The sequence below is a fragment of the Myotis myotis genome, unplaced genomic scaffold, assembly GCF_014108235.1.
Source record: "Myotis myotis isolate mMyoMyo1 unplaced genomic scaffold, mMyoMyo1.p scaffold_m19_p_18, whole genome shotgun sequence".
Lineage (NCBI taxonomy): Eukaryota > Metazoa > Chordata > Mammalia > Chiroptera > Vespertilionidae > Myotis > Myotis myotis.
In genome coordinates, this window is record NW_023416322.1 from 40,987,455 (window position 1) to 41,009,443 (window position 21,989).

Genomic DNA, 21,989 nt, shown 5'->3' on the forward strand with positions numbered 1-21,989 from the left:
TGAATGGCATAAAACTTTTATTATTTATTAGCAGTGTAGCCTTCTACACTTTAAAATAGAACAGAATATCTTTTGGAAGGTAAACTAGTCATAACAAAATACATGTCAAACAATTTTTATTGCAGTAGAATTACTTTGCTATATACTTTCTATGTTATATACATACTCTTCTTGGTTTGTCTATGTATGCACATGTGTATTAATAATTTTTAAGACGTACACATGTAGATACATATGACGAGCATACACACATACGTATGAGAAATTTACAGCAGTCAATTTTACAATCATTTTCATAGCTGCACACAAACTAGTGTTCACAGAACTAAAATGTCAATGTGGTTCCCTTTCCCACTTCTCCGATGTCACCTGGATTGTGTCCCACTGATCAGGTTTTTTAAAAAAATACTATCAACAGCCTGTACAATTCACCAGTCTCTCTTTTTTTTTATACAATAACTCATAATAAAATATTTCACTATTTCAGGTTTAGAAAAAGTATACAATTTAATTCCATAATTTGTGATCCCTAAAAACATATCATCCTCTTTATTTTAAATCAACTTAGTGCAATTATTTGGTACTGTCGTTCTTGAAGGTTAAGCTAACCCACCTGAGTCAAACATTCATTCAAATGCCTGTTTAAAAGTGTAAAACGTAAAACATAAAACAAACAAGATGTTTTGCTGAAGCGCGTGTGACAGTCTGGAGGTACCCGTCCTAATAAATACACCATAAATAACTCAATGGGTGCGCAACGGGGAATCGGGATGCAGGCCCCGACTCCCCAGGAAATGAGCCCACAGACCTCGGAGCGAGGCCCCTGCGGGGTCCTCCCAGGCCAGCTGCGAGCCCAGGGCCCCTGGGGTTGGGGGGGGGGGGGGCGGTCCTCCCAGGCCAGCTGCGAGCCCAGGGCCCCTGGGGTTGGGGGGGGGGGCGGTCCTCCCAGGCCAGCTGCGAGCCCAGGGCCCCTTCTCTCTGAAACGCAGAGAACCACCCAGCAGCATCCTTTCCCACTGTTTCTCTTCCTGGATTGGACACTGGTGCCTGGCCATGTGCGATCACGGGCCAGCGCTGCCTCGTACCCAGAGCGGCCATCCTCCTGGCTTGGGAGCCCTGAGTCCTCTCGGGGGAGAGCCCTCCTGGGAGCCACACCCGGCGAGTGCGGGCTGCGAGGTGCTCAGTGTGGAGAAAGCCCCGAGGGTGCAACACTAAGCGGCTCAGCAACAAAAACAAAGGGGAAAACGCGTCCGGAGCCAGGCCGGAGGCTGAGGCTCTCCGGGAGAGGAACCTGGGCAGATCCTGACCTTGGGCCGACTTCCCCGAAAGGAGGGCCTGCCGGCCACGTTCCTGGGGGAACAGTCCCTCTCCGAACGGGCCTCCCTCGGGCCTTCCCCGCCAGGGGGTGGCGGCTCATCGCACTGAACAGCGTGCTGCACAAATTCAAAATACAAATGAGTTCTTTTTTGGTAGCAAAGAGCAAGAAAACCTAAGTCAAAATATAGTCTAGCTTTTCCATCATTGTAAATATTTATAAATTTATCAAAATAGGCTTTTTACGTTCACAATACATACATCATGTATACTGTACAGGTACATGTAATAAGAAAGGATTCCCGCGGTACATGAAAAGTAACCCTTCGGAATCACCGAGCCCGCGTTAAAACGGTCCTCAGAAGTGTGTGTCACAGCCTCAGTGCCTGTGCGTGGTCTGGGCCAGCGGCGGGTCCCCTGAGGTCGCTTTAACGAGAGGGAGGACGGCGGAGGTATCCGTGTGCCGCAGCCGGTCCTGGCGCTGGTCCCGGTGCAGCGGTGGCGCTAAGAGCAGCGGTCCCCGACGGCAAGGCCTTAGTAATGAACATACTCAGACTGAAGGGACTGCGCGGGGAGAGACACAGAGGGAGGTTAATGCGGCGCACAGAGCCCTCAGCTCATCACACACTCCTTCCTTCCTTCCTTCCTTCCCTCCTTCCCTCCCTCCCTCCCACTGGGGTCTGCTCTACAGAAAGTCAGCGAAAGCCAGGAGGGGACAGATGAGAGACGCAAAGCACTGGCTAAGGAGGGGACGTGCAGTTCCCAGAGTGACGGCATGAAAGGTTTACATGCTTAAAGGCTTGCCTAAGGGCCCCAGCTCAGTGTCCCGAACACCAAAAGGTTGCGGGTTCGATTCCCGGTCAGGGCACGCGCCTAGATTGCAGGTTGGATCTCTGGTTGGGTGCGAATGGGAGGCAACTGATATCTCTCTCTCTCTCTCTCTCTCTCTCTCTCTCTCTCTCTCTCTCTCAGAAAATCAATAAACATATCCTCGGTAAGGATTAAAAAGCCCACTAATTGCCCTGGCCAGTTTGGCTCAGTGGATAGAGCATCAGCCTGTGAACTGAAAGGTCCTGCGTTCGATTCCGGTCAAGGACACATACGTGTGTTGTGGGCTCGATCCTCTGTAGGGGGCATGCAGGAGGCAACCAATCCATGATTCTCTCTCATCATTGATGTTTCTATCTCTCCCTCTCCCTTCCTCTCTAAAATCAATAAAAATATATTTTTTAAAAACTCACTAATTTATTAGTAGTGATGACAAATTAAATATTATTTGAAAATTGGTAGGTAGGGCTCAACTCGCTTCAATGCTCTTGTGCAATAATATTGAATTTTACTCAAAAATATTAAATGACACCTGTAACTAAATTGGGGATTATTAGAATAGACTTTAGGAATATATATAATTTTGAATGCAATGCAATACATAGTGATTGGACGTTAATGCTTCTAATGCAGGAGAATGGGCAGTCACTTAAATAAATTCCTTGAGAATGGGTGAATTTAATACAAATACCTCGCAAATCCTTTCCTTTTAGGGGGGACACAAAGCACGGCAAGCTTTGAACTCGGACCTTAAGTCCCCAAAGCATTTGTGCGGAAGAGTCAGGCAGTCACAGGAAACAGTGGGAAGTTTCTAAAAATGTAAACAAGGCAAGTTCCTCCCTTATCATGTCAGATACTAACATATACAAGGAGCGTGTGGGGGTTTGTAACCAGAAAGCACTGATCGGGTCATGTGACCAGAAAGCACTGATCGGGTCATGTGACCAGAAAGCACTGATGGGGCATGTGACCAAAAAGCACTGATCGGGTCATGTGACCAGAAAGCACTGATGGGGCATGTGACCAGAAAGCACTGATCAGGTCATGTGACCAGAAAGCACTGATGGGGCATGTGACCAGAAAGCACTGATCGGGTCATGTGACCAGAAAGCACTGATGGGGCATGTGACCAGAAAGCACTGATCGGGTCATGTGACCAGAAAGCACTGATGGGGCATGTGACCAGAAAGCACTGATCAGGTCATGTGACCAGAAAGCACTGATCGGGAAAGTTAGCCAGGAAAAGACAGAGGGAGGAAAACAACGGCCTCACAGTCACTTCTGAGCAGAAACAGCAGTCAGAAAGAAGAAACACAAATCAGTTTAAACATCAACCAAATTCCCTGCCCGATTCTCCTGCTTAACCGCCATAGAACAAGGTTTGCTTGATTTGCTCACGTGCCCTTTCCTCCTCCCCCAAGAATTCTTTTCCCAGTCGGTCTGCGGCATTTGATGACGAGGTCTTATCAGTTCTGAGGCCGGTCCATTTTGTTGACGGTACAGGGATCAGTAAAAAAGGAATCTGTCCATTTTGCAAATAATTTACTAAAAGATTCAAACTATCTTTGTTTACCTTTCAAGTCCCAGAATTTTACATCCTAGCCACAGCCACTCACTAAGGCAGTCTCTATCAACCCCGCGAGCCAACAAGTTACGGCCCTGCGCCCTCAAAGGGCCAGCACCACACCCTCATACCATGTAAAATGAGAGACCAAGGAGTCAGCATTTAATTATACAAACTGAGGGTGAGGGTAGCACTGGGCACAAGTGAAAGACTAGGTGAGGGGTGGGCAGGGACGGTTTGGTGGTCGGGGGCTGGGAGTCTCAAGGCTGCAAGTTTCAGGACGAGGGGAAAGGTTACGAGCGCCCCTAGGAAGAATGAAAAGGGCTTGGCATGTCTCCCTACGGGATGTGGTTTATGCCAAGGCTTCAAACCAGGAGGTGCCCGAGCATCAGGCACTGTAACACACACACCTGAACCCACGGTGAGAATGTGTATTGGCATGATTTCCAATAGGGCTGAATCCAAAATCGTTCTTGGGACTATTCTAAAAAGACATTTTCTTTATAAAAACACCCAGGATTAAGCATTCTGATTAAAGTTTTCATTATGCTTGGCCAACTGTTTTTATTATTGCCATAAGAAGTAATGCATCTTAAGTACTAAAAAAGGAGGGGAAAATAGCAATGAAAACGAAGGGAGGGAGACCCGAGGCATAAATATTATTTTACAAGTAATATTTATATAATCAAGCACTAATTTATATAATCAAGAGATTTCAATTACTCAAATAGAATATTCGATTTCTTGTGACTAATAAGTTCAAGCAGGTTATACTGAATTCAGACCAGATAACTTCATCATGAATATATGAAACGCATACCATAAAATTAATAACCCAGCCATAGTCAACCTGGAAAATAAGCATAAAGTTACCTTAAATGTGCAGTCCCCAAAATAAATTATGTCAAAATAAAAGAAGTCTTATTCCCTGAAAGCAGTTAGATCTGACATAAAACCAAGTGTTAGGTAAGGAGAGCGAGACAATTTGTTCTCCCTGCAACCTGCTCTGAGTCTGCTGGCAGGTGTAGGCAGTGCCTTTAAGAAGTTAGCTGTTCTGGGCGCTTCTTTGTTAAACAGCCTCGTTACCTAATCATGGTAGGAAAACATCTAATGATTATAGCTATAAATACGGGCAGATCTTTAATACATAAACCTATACGATGGCCAGCAAAAGCAGAAAACGGTAAGGAATCGTGAAAGATTACGGTCTTTGCCAGTAAATGAATGAAACTTATCTTCATGTTCAAACGCCTTGGGCCTAGGACCCAGGACCCAGATGCCAGTCTCCTACTGGGTCCAAATCCTGGCTCAAGGTCCCCCCTTTGCCACACTGCCCCCCCCCCCGCCCCGCCCCCGCCGCTTTCCCAAGTCCCTCCAGGAAAAAAAGCAGTTCATCGTTACCCTTGGTTTGAGGTCTAACTACAGAGGCAGAAAAGCACCTTAAAAAGTGTTTTGTTTTACTGGCACCGATCATTAAAGGGGATACAGCACACGCGTGGCAATACGTGTGTTATTTCATATTTAACTCCAGTGTTTCCGTTTTAATGAGCGAGTCGGGGGGTGAACTCGGGGGATAGGTCATCTGTAACTGCCTCTGCCATGCCGTCTCCTCCTGCCTCTTCCGCTCTGTGCTGCTTCTAAGTTAACCACGTACGGAACGTGTGGACTGTGCTCCCACGAACAGAGGGCACCCGCCTGTGCTACCCAGGACCCTCCTCCAGGGACACCAGCAGACACTTAGCTCAATGAGGGGTTTTTGGAAACAGTGACACCAAAAGCCTGTGATAAAATGGGCCTGCGGGAGGCTTCACATCTCTCCGTAGCGTTCTCTAGCCATTCCCGGGGTCCCAAGAGCCAGCCGACTTGGGTTAACGAAAATGCGACCTAAAATATCCTCACTGTAACTTTAATAGATTCTCTCCGCTCCCCCCGCCCCCCGCCCCGGGGTGTAATCTGCTTTTCGACAATCACAAGGAGCTCGATCCTTAGTGACCGGGTGCTGACACCTGACTTGCCTCGGCCATTCCCGAGGAAGCGATGGCCAGTGTTTTCAGTTCATCTGGACGCCGCGATTACACCTGCATTTTCACATGAGACCTCTTTTCTCTTATCCACTAAAGCCACGTGTGCAGGGAGCCGAGCCCCTCAGCTGGCTGCGTCTTAGAGCGGAGGCTGGAGCCCGGGTCAGCTTTTCCTGAGTGTTCGGGGGAGGATGGAGCGCTCCTAACCGCCTGCTCCCTTCGGAGGTTACGACCAGGAGCTAAGGGGAGGCACCAGGACACGACCTGGGCCCTGGGGGTCAGGTGGGGACAAGGTGGATGCGCCCCGCTCGGTGGGAAGTCTCTATAATAGAAGAGACGGAATACTCACGACAGCAGACTCAGTCATCTCACCTGATAAAACGCTTCCCCCACCCACGCCCGCCACACGCCCCCCAGTTCTCAGCGCTGGGAAACACCGCCCCTGATGGCAGAGAGGGAGCTGGTTTCTCACTGTAAGTGGGTCAATGAGCACCCCTCACCCCTCGCCCCTCGCCCGGGGCAGCAGGAACCTCAGACCAGCCGAGGAGGCCAGAGAAACAGAAACGGCCGGCTGGGCTGCCGCAGGCCCGGGGGAGCCTTTCCCATCGTCCCGGTTTAGACGGCCCAGGGCCTCGGGCCTCCATCTTTCCGGGGGGCTGAGCTGCTGCTCTTAGGAGAGACGCTAATTGCAGCTTCTTACCTACTAGACGCCCTCGCAAGGCCTCGCCCGCGCCCCAGGGCTTTCTGGGTCTTTCTCCCAGGTGCCGGGAGGGGACGGCCACACAGCCTCCTGTCCTCGAGGGTTTAGGAACATCACATCCTCGGGGCATCAGCAGAAGGGCCGGTTCTTTAGACAAGAAACCCACACCCTCAGGACAGCTGCACTGGCCCGGCAGGCGTGGCTCAGGGCCTGAGCGGCGACCTAGGAACCAGGTCAGGGTTTGACTCCAGTCAGGGCACAGGCCCGGGTTGCGGGCTCCATCCCCAGCATGGAGCGTGCAGGAGGCAGCTGATCCATGGTTCTCTCTCATCACGGATGTTTCTATCTCTCTCTCCCTCTCCCTTCCCCTCTGAAATCAATAAAAATATTTTTTTTTAAAAAAAAAAAAGTAAAGAAAAGCTGCAGTGGGCCCACAGGGAAAGCCCACAGCCCCCCGCTTAGCGCCTCATAAAGCAGGGATTTCCGAGGCGGGCGCAGCCCCCTCTCAGGGACGGGGTTTAAGGCAGAGGGAGGAGGCAGGGCAGTGACAGCAGACCCGCTGCCTCCCGGGGGCTGGGCGAGAAAACGTACCCTGCTGGCAGCTCTCCTTGAAAATGCGTTTTCTTTACAAGAAAATGACAAATTTAAGGGGGAGAGGAGGGAGCGAGCAGCCGCTGCCCACACAGACTATGACTTTAAATTTAATTATTGGAAAATTACCCTATTCGGGCCAGAAAGAGAGAGGAGGAGGAGGAGGAGAAGGAAAATAAGAAAATAGCGACTAAAGCCAAGATGCGGTTATATAAGTGGGAGGGCGAGGCATCGACGGGCACCTAAGGATTCCACAGGCCACGCGGAGACCCAGAAACATGCGCTGCTTCTGGCCCAACCACGGGGGCTCCGGTACCCGCCGCGACGTGGGCGGCACCAGCCTCAGCCGTGACCTGGGCAAGGTGCTCACGGACCGGCTCCACGTCCAACACCCGCTCCGCCAAGGGCAGGGCCTCCCCTCGGGTCTGACAACGGCCGGCCTCCATCAGGGGGTGCAAGCAGGCGGCCTCCACTCCTGGGCAGTGTCTGACCTCGAACCCCGCTGCCCACACGGAAACGCACGGCCGTTCCCATCAGCTGCCACGGCGAGGATTTAGGCTTTGCCGACACGCATGTACCCACAGCAGAGTGGGATTCGAGTCAAAGGGGGGGTGGGCTGGCAACTGCCCGGGCCCTGATCGCCACAGGAATCTAGAGTGATGGGCAACACGCCCCTGGGAATAAAGTCGCGGGGAATATGCGCAGAAGGACATGTGGACGGAGGGGGAGAAACTTTGAACAAGGCCTGAGGTAGAGGTGGGCGTGGCCGAGTTCAACCAACACACACACACATATGCACACACGTGTGCACACTGCACATACGTGTGCACACTGCACATACATGCAAACAACATACATGTGCACAGACATGGACGCTGCATACACACACTCACACTGTATCTCCATGTTAGAAAAGTGGTTTCTGATCTGCCATCTGAGGGCGTGGGTCCCACTGTCGCCCACGGGGCTACCGCTCGGCTGAGGGCACTGCACCCGCACGCCCCCTCCTCGCCTGCGGAAGCAGCCTCTCCCGATAACACGAGGAAACGTGTGGAGAACGTGGGCACGAGGGTGGCCCGGGGGGATCAGTGCGGCTGCTGACGTTGGCCACGTGCCCTGACCGGTGCGGGCTCCCTCTCCTTCCTTTCCTGTCCTTGTTCCCCCAAATCAGAACTCACACCCCGCAGACCTCAGTTCCCTTTGAGACGAGCAAAATGCCCGGCCGGCGTGGCTCAATTGCTTGAGCGTCATCCCATACACTGGAGTCACCGGTTCGATTCCCAGTCAGGGCACAGGCCCGAGGTGCAGGCTCGATCCTCAGTAGGGGGCGTGCAGGAGGCAGCCAATTGATGTTTCTCTCTCTTCCTTCCTCTCTTAAATCAATAAAAAGGTGTTTTTTTTGTTTAAAGATTTACCCCAACAGGGATCCCCAATCAGGAAAGGGGGCTGGTACCCTGTGGGTAAAGCGTGTTTGGGGAGCTTTCATCCAGTCTTTCGGGGAACGGCAGCTCATTCTGCCCGTCGTCCTGATATCCTGCTTCTGCCTACACCCCAGGGACCCCTGTGAGCTGCCTTATGCTCACCTCCCTGGGCCACCGAGTTAATGCTGGGCCAGTGCCCTGCGGAGGGGATGTGCTCAAGGACCTAAGGCTCTGTCCTGAGAAGATATTGCTCACGATTCACCCTTTAATGCGGCGGAGGAGGTCCCGGCAGCGCCCGCCCAGCACCCCCGTCTGCCATGGGAACCACTCTGGCTTGGAGCAGGCTGGCCGGCTGCCACGCAGGGAGGAGAGAGAGGAGGGAGGAGGAGCCCGGTGGAAGCTGGGCGTTTACTTGACAGGGAGGGGAGCCAGCGGCTGGACGGGATGCGCCCACAGTCCTGCAGAGAGGGGCGCTCAGAAGGCCTCCTTGGTGCTGTTGAATTTCTTTGGGGGGAGCCGGGGGGAGGGGGGCGAGGAGGGCGAGGAGGGCGAGGAGGGCGAGGAGGGCGAGGAGGGCGATGCCCCGAAGCTGCAATCGGGGGTCTGTGGGCCGAGCGGCGGTGTCTGTGTACTTACGGGGATGGACCGGCTCAGGAACCGGGCCGAGGAGGAGGACAGGCCGGTGTAGGAGGCCCGGGGGCTGGGGGCGGCGGGGCCGGGGCCCAGCTCCTCCGTCTTGGTGCTCGCGGAGCCCCGCTGGCTGCTCGAGGGGCTGCGGCTGTACTGGTTGTTGTTGAGCTCGGGGTAGTGTCTGGAGGACGCCTGGGAGCTGCCGTTGAGGAGGTTGGCGAAGGGGCTGGCGGCGAGGCCCACCTTGCAGGGTGGGGTCTTCCTGCTGTCCGGGTCCTCCGCGGCCGCGCTCAGGTTCCCCAGGGAGCTGGCCAGCCGCGAGTTTACGGAGAAGCTGGAGGGACACAGGAACACGACAGCCATGCTACTGGCTCGAGGCCAGACACACAGCACGGCACTGGGGGGTGACGAGGACAGTGCGGGGGACAAAGGGGGCAGATCGCGGTGCTGTTGGTCCTGAGATCGGGGTGCTACAGGATGCTAGATCAGGTGCTATTGGATGCGAGCTCGGGTGCTATGGGTCCTGAGGCAGGAAGTAAGTGAACTCTAAGCAAAGGGCGAGAAGCGCCAGCTTTAACTCAGAGGCATTTGATCACACGGCTCCATGAACCGTCCCGGCCGCCTCGGAGGAATGACCATCGGCTGTACCTTAGCGCATACAACTCAGCTCCGTTTTCAAACCAGGCGACTACAGAAAAGGGTGCCGCCCGCCATCCCCCCGCAGCCTCGTCTTCACAATGCAGGAGGGGACAGGCCCAGGGGGCACAGGGCCTTTGTGGTTTCTCTCCCCTCCCCCCAAGGGCAGCCGGACTCCCTGCTGCTGACCTGGACCCCAGCCCTCGGACGGGGGAGTTACCTTCTCCCACTGGCGCCCGAGGCCAAGCTGCCCCTGGTGATCCGCTTGGCCGTGGCGGACGGGGAAGAAGCCACTTTGCAGATCTTCAGAGCAGACGCAGACCCTTGTGAGGAAGAAGCCAGTCTGTGGGGAGAAAACAGAGCCAAGTGTCACGGGAAGGCTGTGCCACGTGGACACTCAGCCATCGGCGAGGGCGAGGCGCCGCCCAGACAGCGGGTCTGGCTCTCGGGGAGCCTCGGTGCCCAGCCCCCTTTGCCAGCGGCCGTGCGGGGGTCCGACCGGGACCCCCCACCCCCGCCCTGCTCTTCACCTCCCGCCATCCTGGGCCCCTCCCCCCGGGTCCTCTCCTCCCACCGGCCCCTGGCCGGGGCGAGGCCACGGCTGTGCCTTATCCCAACTGCCCGTCGCATCTTTGCATCCGACCCCCTGAGAGTCCACGGCTGTGCCTTATCCCAACTGCCCGTCGCATCTTTGCATCCGACCCCCTGAGAGTCCACGGCTGCACAGCCTCCGGCGGCACCTACACCCTCATCCTGTGGCTTCGCGGGGGAACCGCCTCCTCTTTCCTCGGGGCCCAGCGCTCCCCAGGGCATCCCGGTTTGGGTCAAACCTCTCTCCTGCCCTGCCAAGCCCTGCACTGGGTCCTGGTACCCCCATGGCCTGGCAGGACCAGAGAGCACCTAGGGGACTTTTCCCCGAGAAAAACACTAACGTGTCCCCTGCGCGTGGAGGGTAGAGGAGAGAAAACAACGATAAAAGAGAGGAGGGCAACAAACGTGCAAAACGAGGAAGGAGGAATAGCAGGAACGGTGTCCGTTCACCGCAAAACCGAGCACCAGCTCCAAAGGGCTGTGGCAGCCAATGGCCTTTATCAGAGGCCCCCTCCGCCCCCTGCCCCCCGCGCAGTAAGCACCGGTCACTGCCACAGCCACCAGCCCCCCCCCCACCCCCTATGCAGTAAGCACCGGTCACTGCCACAGCCACCAGCCCCCCCCCCCACCCCCCATGCAGTAAGCACCGGTCACTGCCACAGCCACCAGCCCCGGGGCCGCTCAGGAACGGAACCCCTTCTCCTGGGGAGCGTGGAACACACCCCATCGTCACAGAGAGGAAGGGGCTGAAGCAGTGAAACACGGGGCGCAGCTCATTTTCACCAGTTTGCAGGGGTGGGGAACGTCCGGCCCACGGGCCGTATAAGCCCGAGAAATCATTGGTCTGGCCCTGCCCAGGCGTTGGGATGCGTTAATTAAATGTTGGGCCAACCATGGCAGGCTGGTTTTTAAGCTGATGCTTTTGTGTGGCCCTCGAGTGACGTTATAAATATCCAATGGCACTGACAGGGCAAAGCCCCCCCACACCCCACCTCACTCCGGCTCAGGCCCGGGTGTCGTCAGCTCCGGTCACCGTACCTGAAAGGCTGGCACACCACTGCCCTCGGGTGCCCTTTCATATCGTCCAACCTACAAAGAGCAGAGACAGGCGCTCAGGGTCCCCGCGCGCCCCTCCCAGCTGAGACCCAGGCGCACGCGCAGGCAGAGCCCTGAGGGAGCCCCTGGGAACGGGCATCAGTGTGCCTTCACTGACAAAATAAACCCGAGCCAGCAGGAAGTGACGCAGGCTTTTTGTTTCATCTTGAATTCCATGTAGAGCAAACTGCTTTCCTTGTTTGCTTTTGTTAATCCTCACCCATAGATATTTTTCAATTGAATTTAGATAGAGAGGGAGGGAGGGAGGGAGGGAGGGAGGGAGGGAGGGAGGGAAACATCAATGTGAGAGCAGCACACTGATTGGTTGGCTCCTGCGTGTGCCTAGCCGGGGATGGATCCTGCAACCCAGGTGCATGGCCTTGACTGGGAACCGAACCCAAGGCCCTTCAGTGCCCAGGCTGATGCTCTAACCACTGAAACACACTGGCCAGGGTGCAGCTGATCCATGATTCTCTCTCATCATTGATGTCTCTCTCTCTCTCTCTCTCCTTCTCTGAAATCAATACAAATAGATTTTTTAAAAAAAGGAGAGAGAGGGTTAAATATTCTGTCCACACGTGGAACACACATGAAGGTCGAAGTTTCAAATGCTCTACCTGAAGGCGTAGGGCGGCGAGGAGCGTGGCTGGCGCTGGCTCTTTAAGGCACGTAGTTTGTCTCCCTGGGTTATGCTGTTCTTCATTTCCACATCCTCATCCTCTTCCAAGTTGTTCTGGGGGGAAAGTGCATGTTCCACAGAAAGGTCACGGTGAACGATTGGCTGTATGAGTATTTCTTACTAGATGGCAGGCTACAGTGTGTAGATGTATTTCATACGGATTATCTTCATCGCTTTAATGCACTATGAACTCAGCACTGCTCACATGTACATTACAGAATGTGAAGTACAGCATAGGGAATGCAGTCAATCATAGAGGATGCAGGGTAGAACTGCATACCCCAAACCTCTGCAATTTTATTAACCAAAGTCACCCCACCTGACAGCCTCCCTGCACCCTGTGCATGGTCACCCCGTCTTGCTGTGGGGGAGGGGGGCTCCACGCCTAAGATTCTGGTCCTCTCAGCCTCAGAGAAGAAACAAGTTCCGCCCTGGGAGTCCACGTGCAGGACGGGAGTCCTGGGGGGACACCGATGCCTCCCCGGGGGGCTCACCTCTCCAAATCGCTCCACGTTCTGTATTTTGGATAAGTTTCCACCTATAGACATGTCATCCAAGTTCGAAAGAATTTTATTAATACTTTCTTCGCTGGACGGTCTATTTTTCAATTTGGATCGAAAAAGGTCTCCTTGGACCCATAACGATGCTTGTTTTCTGTAGAAAGGAGAGAAAAGCAAAATGCCCTTTACAACAAATACTGTCATCTCAGGAGTATGATGTCTTGTCAACAAAAGAACAAGCAGATAAACATTTACAAAGCAGAACAGAGCGATTACGGTCTTGGGACAAGGAAAATAAAGTCCCTTTCTGAAGCCGCAGCAAGTTAAATTCTATATAAAACACAAATGACCATCTTCTGCTACAGGTCCCGATCGCCACACAGGGGTTGACTGCTAAGGTTCTCAGATGCTCAGAACAAATTCCATCGCAGAAGACTGGGAACCCCTTCGTTGTTTTTAAAAATATGTATTTTGTTGATTTCAGAGAGGAAGGGAGAGGGAGAAACATCCATGATGAGAGAGAATCATGAATCGGCTGCCTCCTGTGCACCCCACAGTGGGGATTGAGCCACAACCCGGGCATGTGCCCTGACCGGAAATCGAACCTTGACCTCCTGGTTCATAGGTCGACACTCAACCACTGAAGCCACCACGGCCGGACTAAAATCTGCTTTTTGAATCCCCCCCAAAGAAAGGCAGGTCCGTTGCCTTGTCTCCGGCTTTGAATTGCGAGCACGCGGTTCACTGTGCGGCTGCTTCTATTTGGAGCTGACCTCCCTCCCTCCGCACTCCTGAGCCCGACGCGTCCTGACCCACAGCATCCCCGCGACCTTCATCACCCTCCAGTCCGGGCACGCCCTCCCAGTGCCACCCTCCCTTCCCCGTGTCCACCCAAAGCCACAGTGGTCATGTCGCCTGGAAACCCACCCACTTTGTGCCCCACCCAGGCCTGCTGTGCTGCAACCTGCGGCCAGGCCACCCCGCACGGCTCCCAGCACCACCCCAGGGCGGCCGTGGGTCCAGGGGGTGCTCCTGGATTCGAGAATCGGACAAATGAGACCCTCTCACTTGGCATCAGAGGAAGATGTCAGAGAGCGGCACCCATGACTGGGGAGACGGAAGGAGGCCCTAAGCAAGGAGAACTGTTCCTACTTCATACTGATGGATGTTCCATCGGAAGATGTTTAGAAAGAGTGTAGGAGGGTGTGGGAGAAGGTTCTGCTTCTGCAACACCAAGAAAATGTAGCTAGAAAGGAAAGAAGTGATTTGGGACATTCGCCAAAGAGTCAACTACCTGAATCTAGTTGAATTTAGGGGTAGAACCCCTCCATCCTCGCCCTCAGTCACTGCTATCAAACCAAAATACAAACTTCACAACGAACCCTAACGCATCATTATTTCACCTCTAACCCCTTTCACACAGGAAACAAAACAAAAACCATTCCATGTGCCACAGTAACTGGCATGAGATTTTCAGGATCAATTCCTGATGCCACCATTGCCAAAAATTCTTCTAACACACCTTATTCTTCAGACCTGAACCCAGGTCCTTGCTTAGCCAATGGCGTCAATGCCAATGGGGTGTCGAGTGAATCGAATGATGTAATAGTGAATATCGAAAAGCAATTCTCAGGTTTGTAGTAGCTGTTCCTGCAAAAAAGCGACTGTCACGCACAGTTCCAATTCAAACCCATGTCGTGTGCTTGTGGCTCCAATAAACCAACCACAAGATTGTCAAGCATTATTTTCCTTCACTTCTAATATTTCAGATCCTAATTGTTGCTATTTTAGGAATAGCAAGTTCCGAAATCTTTTAATAGATTATTTTAAAAAATGGAACCCACTTTCCTTGACCCAGTGCCTGTATCTAACACACCCACATCCTGAAGGCACACAGGAGGAGTCAGTCATGATAAAAACCCCAGCTCTATGGTTAGACATGTCCAAGCATTTTTCCATCTCGTGAACAGGCGTTCTTCATCTCGTGTTTGGTCATTTCCTGAAATAAAAAGCACTGGTTGACCTATTAACTGCCGATGTCACTCGGTTCTATGGTGACATTTACCAGATGCTGTAAGCACCACACGGAGCGAGACAGCCAGTGCCGAGACGAGTGAGCTCAGGCCTCGTCCACCCTGTGGGTGGAACCACCCGCCTCACCCGGGCGCTTGTGAGAAACTCGGGATCTCGGGTCCCACCCGACCTGCTGGCTCAGAAACGAGATCCCCACGGTCCGCGGGCGCCTGGACCTTGAGGAGGTCTGCAGACCCACTGCTACGTTCGCCGGCTGGCAAATACCCGGCGGACTGGACGTTGAGGAAAACAAACAGAATGGGGGCCCGGCTGGCATGGCGCAGGGGTTGAGCGTCAACCCATGAACCAAGAGGTCACGGTTCCATTCCCGGTCAGGGCACAGGCCCGGGTTGCAGGCTCAATCCCCAGTGTGGGGCGTGCAGGAGGCAGCCGATCAATGATTCTCTCTCATCATGGAAGTTTCTCTCTCTATCTCCCTCTCCTTTCCTCTCTGAAATCAATAAAAATATTCTTTAAAAAAGACACAGAAATGAATGCCCGGGCGTGTGTGGTGTGAGGACCGGCAGGCGTGAGGAGCAGCGTCCTGAGGTCCCGGGGCTGGAATGCCCTCCCCACAGGGCTCCGTGGCTCACGTGGAGGAGCACACCCGCCCCCCGTTCAGGGTCTGACAGATGAAGACCCATCAGGAGACGTTTCACCCTCATTTCCTCCCCGAGGAGCGTGTTACTTATTCATGTGTCTGCGTCATCGCCGACGCCACTCTCTTCATCTCTCATGTCTTTCGTCCGTCCTCACCACCTGAGACTGATGTCCTGCAACGGCCCGGGCCCCCTTCTGGCCCGGGGCCCCCCTTCTAGCCCGGGGCCCCCCTTCTAGCCCGGGGCCCCCCTTCTAGCCCGGGACCCCCCTTCTAGTCCGGGGCCAAGTCCCAGGCTCTTTCTTTAGCCTCTGACTCCAGCTCCCACACCTGCTGGTGGGAAGCCACCGGACACGGCGCTGGGCCCAGTCTTGAGTAACATGAGGTCGCAGTGCCCCCCTCTGAACCCCCCAAGGGAGAAATCTGAGGAACGCGACTCGTTCCGAACAGCCACACCCACAGGAGGCCTGGGGTCTCACTGCCCATCCTCCCTGACCCGCCACAGGTGACGACACCTCCACGGGTGCCTCCGCATCCTGCCTACACGAAGCTGTCGGAACCAATTCCCACGCACGTGGCAGCCCAGGAGAACACGGCACTTCTGCACGGTTCTGGGGTCAGGAGGCCAACGGCGGCTCCAAAGCAAATTCCCAGGCCAAACAGAACGCGACAGCGTGACCAGAAGACTGACCATACCATGTATCTGCACGTCTGTGCAGAAGCCCGAGCTCCCACACCTGCCGCTGGGCACAAGGGCGGGCGTGCCTGCCTAGGACCCCCTGGGGGACACCTGCTGTGGCTCACTGTCCCTCTCAGGGGCGGGCAGCCAACAGGCCGCTGGGCCGACGGACAGGGGGACAGCCAACAGGCCACGGGCCGACGGACAGGGGGACAGCCAGGCCTCTCCGTGCACGGACACACTCACCCACCGAGCCCCAGCGGCCAGGGCTCCTCGTCCCGTTAATGGGCGAATGGCTGGTGATTCTAAAATGTTAAGGGGAAACCGGGAAGGGTGTGCGCCTACAGGTTAAGTCTCTCCCCCTTGGGGACTGAGGTTGGACCAAAGCCAGGGGTGAGCACGGGAAGGAGGGGTTATAAGTATTCCTCTGAGTCCGGGCCGGCGGGACCAGCCGCTCTCCCTCCTGCCCGGGCAGCTCCTCAGATGCAGCCACATGCAGCTGCCTCCTCGTCCGGGAGCGGCAACCTCGCCACCGTCACCCACAGGCCTCAGCTGCGTTTTGTTTGGTGTGTGTGTTTTCCGCTCTGCTTATAGACGTGCAAACAACAGGAAAGAAGGGAATGACATGCCAGGTGGGAAGACATAAGAAAATCACACTGAGGCCAGGTCACACCCAGGAAACGACAGGGAACAGGCAGGCGCAGGTGGCTCTGCGCCTCCTTCTCGCCTGCCCGGCCCGGAGACCGCCGGAGCCGTGAGGAGGCCGGAGCCGTCCCCTCGCCAGGCTCCTGGGGCGCGGCCTTCCCTCCGGATGCAGCCGTCCATCACCCCGGCTGCCACGGTCCGGGGGGAACGGAGGCAGGGCGACCAGGGACCCGGATGTACCCTGCCCGTGGGGACGACAGACTTACTCTTCCAGGAAGTGCTGCTGGGGCCCGATGATGGAGCCGGGCCGGCATATCCGGATCCAGGAGATGACCTCGGCGTGCGTGAACCTGTAGTGCTTCATGACGTAGCAGGCGATCAGCGTCCCCGTCCTGCCCAGGCCGGCTGCAAGAGAGGGACGAGCCGGGGATGCAAACCCGCCCGGCACCTGCCCGGGCACTGCCTGTTGAAAACGCTACTGACCCCGTTTCATCAGACGAGGGGCGTGGGGGGGGGCCTGTTGGCACCTGAAGCAGGGCCACCTCCTGACCCCAAGGACCTGACCCGGCACCAACGCGCTAGAAAAGAGTGACGTTAATGTGGCCTCCTGGGCTCTCCTTTAGACGTAGGAGTCAGGAGACATTTGTCCTGGTCTCTGCGGAGGTCTGACAAGGACACAGATCATGTTGACAGAACACAGCCCAGTGGCCCGGAGCAGGACCAGGGCCAGTTGGCGTCCAGAGCCCCTCTGCTGGCTCTGTGGGGACACCAGTGCCCCCACGCCCTCTCCCTGGGCCAAGGAGGGGGTTGGGGGCGGGGGGCTCCTCGCCACACACACCCACAACCAAAAAGAAAAGGTGCAGAAAGTGTTCAGAGCCCTCTGAAACTAAGATGCTTCCCCCTTTCAAAAAGCCTGTAATTTAATCTATAAAAAGAACGTACTTGTGCTCTCACCAGGATCGCACAGGAGAGGAGCATTCCGCTAGGTTCTAGAAGAGCCTGAACGGTTTGTGAAAGCGGGCCTAGCGAGAGGGCTCCCGGTGCCGCGGGGCGAGAAGCTAGACGGGGTCTATTTACCGACTGCCCCGCCGCCCGCCTTACAGGGCCAGGCGGTTCCTGAAATCCCTATGTCAAACTCACGGCCCGTGGGCCGAATGCCTTGTTTATTTGGCCCGTGTTAGCCTTTGAGTTTGACATGCTTGCTGCAGAACCTCAGCAATCGCAGGTCAGGGCTGCACAGTGCGGCCATGTTCCAAACGATTGTGCTAGAAAATTTCACGAGTCCCCAGCCCTCTCTTCACTCAACCAGAAGGTGAACAGGAGACACTGAACGGTCACAGCAGGTCACACCTTCCCAGCAAACCCGGTTCTGGTTTGTCCTCGGGGGGTGAGGGGGGAGCTTTTCCTGCCAAGGGCATCTGCACATTTATAACGTCACTCACGGGCCACACAACGTTATCCACTTAAACATCCGCCTGCTCTGCTTGGTCAAACATTAACACCCCTGATGCCTTGGCAGGGCCAGGCCCAATGATTCTGAGGGCCTTACACGGCCCGCGGGCCGGACGTTCCCCACCCCTGCTCTGTACAGCACTTTGCGGGAGGCGCGTGGCACAGCCGTTCTCTCCGCGGCCACCGAAGTTCGTGGGACACGGAAGACTGTTCTCGCTGCCTCCTCCTCGCAGTTCAGTTAAAATGCTCGAGGCGGCTGAATTCCCAGAAAATTAAGCTGACTTAATTAGGGCGGATGTCAAAATAATTAACGGGCCTCCAGCAGACGCCGACGCTATGAAAAGCAGTGGAGTGGTCATTACTCCGAAGGTGTGATCCTCGTAGGAGGCTCCCGCGTGTGTGTACAAGTGGAAGCAAATGAAACACTCGGCCAGGTGTCGCCACCTGGGAGCGGGGCGGCCCACACGCTGACCCCGGCTTCCGGTCAGGATGGCGCCTCCCACACGGATATCACAGCCGAGTTACGGAGCGACCACCCTGAGCCGCGCAGACTCGCTGCAGCCCTCTGTGTAACGGCGCACGTCCAGCTGCAATGCCCTCGCTGTACCAAAGCTGCAACGGATCATTCTAATGCAAAAACCCACAAAACCAAACTAGACATCAGGCCAAACTCATCCCGGGAAAGACAAAAGTCGTTTAAGAGAGAGCCTGCGAGCATTTCCTGTTCCCAGGACCTCCCAGCTTCCGCGGACACATGAAACGTGGAGTGCGGGCTTTTTCGTGGGCCTGGGCAATCCTTCCACTTATTTTTACTTGTTTTATTTGAGAGAAAGAGAGAGAGAGGGAAAGAGAGAGGGAACCATCGATCTGCTGTTCCGCTTATTGACGTATTTACTCGTTTGTGGGTTCTTGAATGTGTCCTAACCCAGGTCAAACCCGCAACCTTGGCCTATCAGGATGACGCACAAACCACTGAGCTGCCTGGCCAGGGCGTGCTGGGCAATCTTGACCAAAATGCGAGGGCAAGGCAGTTAGGCTGCGAATGGGCCACACCCGGGGCACACCCGCCCCCCAACGTGACCTGATGGGAAGGGAGAGCAGCAATCTGCCAGGAGTGAAGGAAAGACCCCCCCTAAGAGGCAGGGAGGCCTGCCCTCAGGCCCCATCCTGCCGGGAAACGGGAGGGAGGGGCCTGTCGGGTGGACTGGCCTGTCGCAGGAGCCCCATCTAAATGGGGGCCGCGTGCCGCTCAGCCCCCCTCCCGGGTTCCTGCAGAGGCAGCCTCCGTTGCTCTCACATGTTCAGCAAAGCACCTCCACCTACTCACATCTTAAACATAGCAGCAGGCCCGGATGGCGTTTCATCACTGTCAGAGCCAGAGCAGCTCGCGGAGCACGTCAGCTCCAGCAGCGCAGCCCCCACATGGACCAGACCCTGAGCACCAAACCCCACAGGTGCGGGAGCAGCGCCCCCCAGTGGCGCTCGGAGACGCTGCACGTGGGGAGCCGGGGGCCCAGCCCAGGGAGGCCAAAGCCATTCCTCCCGGCAGGGAAATCACAGACCGGCCTCTGCAGCTCCGAGCATGTGTTCTCTCCGTTTGCCGAGCAGCGGACACGGGCTGCAGGGACCATACAGCACGTACGTTCCGTGCATATTTGAGACACATTAAAAAAGTCCTCGTCGTTTATCTAAAACTGAACTTTCACTGGGCCGCCTGCACTGCTCTGTGCTAAACCCTACAACCCGGAGGACCCTGCCCCAGCGCGCCCCCCCGCCCCCCTCCCCAGACCAGAGATTCCTTTACACAACCAAGTCCTGCCGTTCACTCAGAGACAAGCCAACCGCCAGTGACTCCTGTGGGCTGCCGTGCCCTGGCCTCGGGCTGGGAAGACACGCGCAGAGGCCGTGGGGAAAGGCAGAAGAGGACGGGGCAGGCCTCACATCTGGGGCATGAAAGGGAGCATCAGCCCAGGGGGTGTGGGAGGGAGGAAAGGGGTGGCCGATTCCAGGAGGGAGAGAGGGACCAACCAGCCCTCACCTCCTGACAGGTGTGCCGGCACCTGCCCAGCTGCATGGCTCAGCAGCTGAGCGTCGACCAGGAAAGTGCGGGTTCCATTCCCGGTCAGGGCACATGCCCAGGTCACAGGCTCGATCCCCAGTGGGATGCTCCTCTCTCATCAATGTTTCCATCTCTCTCCTTCTCCCTTTCTCTCTCTCTCAAAATCAATACAAACATATTTTTTTTTAAAGTCTTCAACAAATAGAATAAAAGTGCCCTGCCAGCCTACAGACGCCGCCCCGGCCCCGCACCGAGGCGCCTGGGAAGGGAGAGGACCCGGGAGGCCACACCGCCACCGGCACCCACATCCAAGCCACCCTTTCCTGGGAAGGGGTTGTGCCAACAGGCTGCGTCCCCTTTCCTCAGACACAGTGGCTCTGGGGCCTGGCGGGCGCGCACCTTTGCAGTGGACGGCGATGGCCCCCTCCGTGTTCTCGCAGATGTTCAGGAACCTGCGCACGATGTTGTCGCAGGGCGTGCTGCCGTCGATGAAGAAGAGGTCGTAGTGCTCGAAGCCCGCGTCTGTGAAGCGCTTGGCCTCGTAGATCTTCTTGTTCAGCCTCACGATGGCCGTCACGTTGTGCTTTTTGAAGTAAGGGAAGTAGGCTTCGGGGGCGTGGAGGGGGTAACCTGGGGGAGAGGGGGCTGTCAGCACAGCGGGGGACCCCGGGGGATCCCCCATTTCTCTCCCTGGGATCCTGGCTGTTTCCTAAGCCTCGTTCCCCCGCCTTCCCCGGGACTCCCAGCATCATTCCGATAGGTGCCTCTTGGGCTTCATTTGCCAGAGGTGGTTCTTCCGCCTGCCCCCCGCCCCCCCAGCCGAGGGTACACTGAGCCGAGGTCACCCCACGGAGGCAGGCAGATCTGAGAGGCAGGCCTGGCTAACCCACAGCCCAGATACACAATTTCTACTTTTGAGCAAAGAGGTGAGAGCGTATTTGCCATCTTCCATGTAGAGAAGTGACTCACACAGGCACCAGAGGACAACTGCTCTCCCATCGGGAAAATCACACCTGTGTTCCTCGCTGGTTTATTGGCCCAAATCATCGTTCTTTTGAGAAAAGGGCACTGACGTCACCAACTATGGCAACAAGACGCTGAAGTAACGACAAGAATGAGGATAATCGTAGCCGACGTGCACTGAGCACTTGCTATGGACCAGGCACTACACGAAGTGCTTCACTGAACCTTGCAATCAGCCAGCTGCCGAGGCCTGCAAAGGGCCTGGCCCTGCCCACAGCAGGCAGGAGAGACGGCAGCGGCTGCGCCCTGGAGTCAGGCTCCGGGCTGCGCTGGGGCTGATTTCCGGCCAGAACCAACCTGAGGCTAATTGTTGGGTCTCCACTTCCTAGAGTTGGTGAGCAGGTTTCTTAAAGACCACAAGTGTTTCAGTGAGCTATACCCAAAGCCAGTGGCAATATCCTATGGCTGGCGACAGCTGCTTGGGGTGCCATCAATGCTCTCACAGTGTTCGGGGTGCCATCAATGCTCTCACAGCTGTTTGGGGGGCCATCAATGCTCTCACAGCTGTTTGGGGGGCCATCAATGCTCTCACAGCTGTTTGGGGGGCCATCAATGCTCTCGCAGCTGTTTGGGGTGCCATCAATGCTCTCACAGTGTTTGGGGTGCTGTCGATGCTCTCACAGTGTTTGGGGTGCTGTCGATGCTCTCACAGTGTTTGGGGTGCCATCAATGCTCTCACAGTGTTTGGGGTGCTGTAGCTGCTCTCACAGCTGTTTGGGGGTGCTATCAATGCTCTCACAGTGTTTGGGGTGCTGTCGATGCTCTCAGGGACTGGTGGTAGCGCCATGCACGGCTGCCCTTCTCCGTCCGGCCGCTAGGTGGTGCCCTGGCATCAGTGAAGCTCAGGGAGGACCCTGGATCTAACCAAACCAGAACTTGCGGGCGGAGAG

The 21,989-nt window shown here is 55.7% G+C and overlaps 1 protein-coding gene across 4 annotated transcripts in view; it reads right to left on the reverse strand.

Annotated features, from left to right (window-relative positions):
* The window catches only part of CDC14A (cell division cycle 14A), a 64,662-nt gene continuing 42,673 nt past the window's right edge, over nucleotides 1–21,989 (reverse strand). For 3 of the 4 annotated variants that reach the window (XM_036343353.1, XM_036343351.1, XM_036343354.1), the window contains 8 exons: nucleotides 20,476–20,706; nucleotides 16,832–16,970; nucleotides 12,565–12,724; nucleotides 12,009–12,124; nucleotides 11,335–11,385; nucleotides 9,926–10,048; nucleotides 9,076–9,403; nucleotides 1–1,878 (listed from right to left, as the gene is read on the reverse strand). In XM_036343353.1, the coding sequence (XP_036199246.1) occupies nucleotides 1,849–1,878; nucleotides 9,076–9,403; nucleotides 9,926–10,048; nucleotides 11,335–11,385; nucleotides 12,009–12,124; nucleotides 12,565–12,724; nucleotides 16,832–16,970; nucleotides 20,476–20,706 (1,178 nt within the window). In that variant the 3' untranslated portion in view covers nucleotides 1–1,848. The remainder of the gene's footprint in view (nucleotides 1,879–9,075; nucleotides 9,404–9,925; nucleotides 10,049–11,334; nucleotides 11,386–12,008; nucleotides 12,125–12,564; nucleotides 12,725–16,831; nucleotides 16,971–20,475; nucleotides 20,707–21,989) is intronic. The other variant, XM_036343352.1, reaches the window with a different exon arrangement.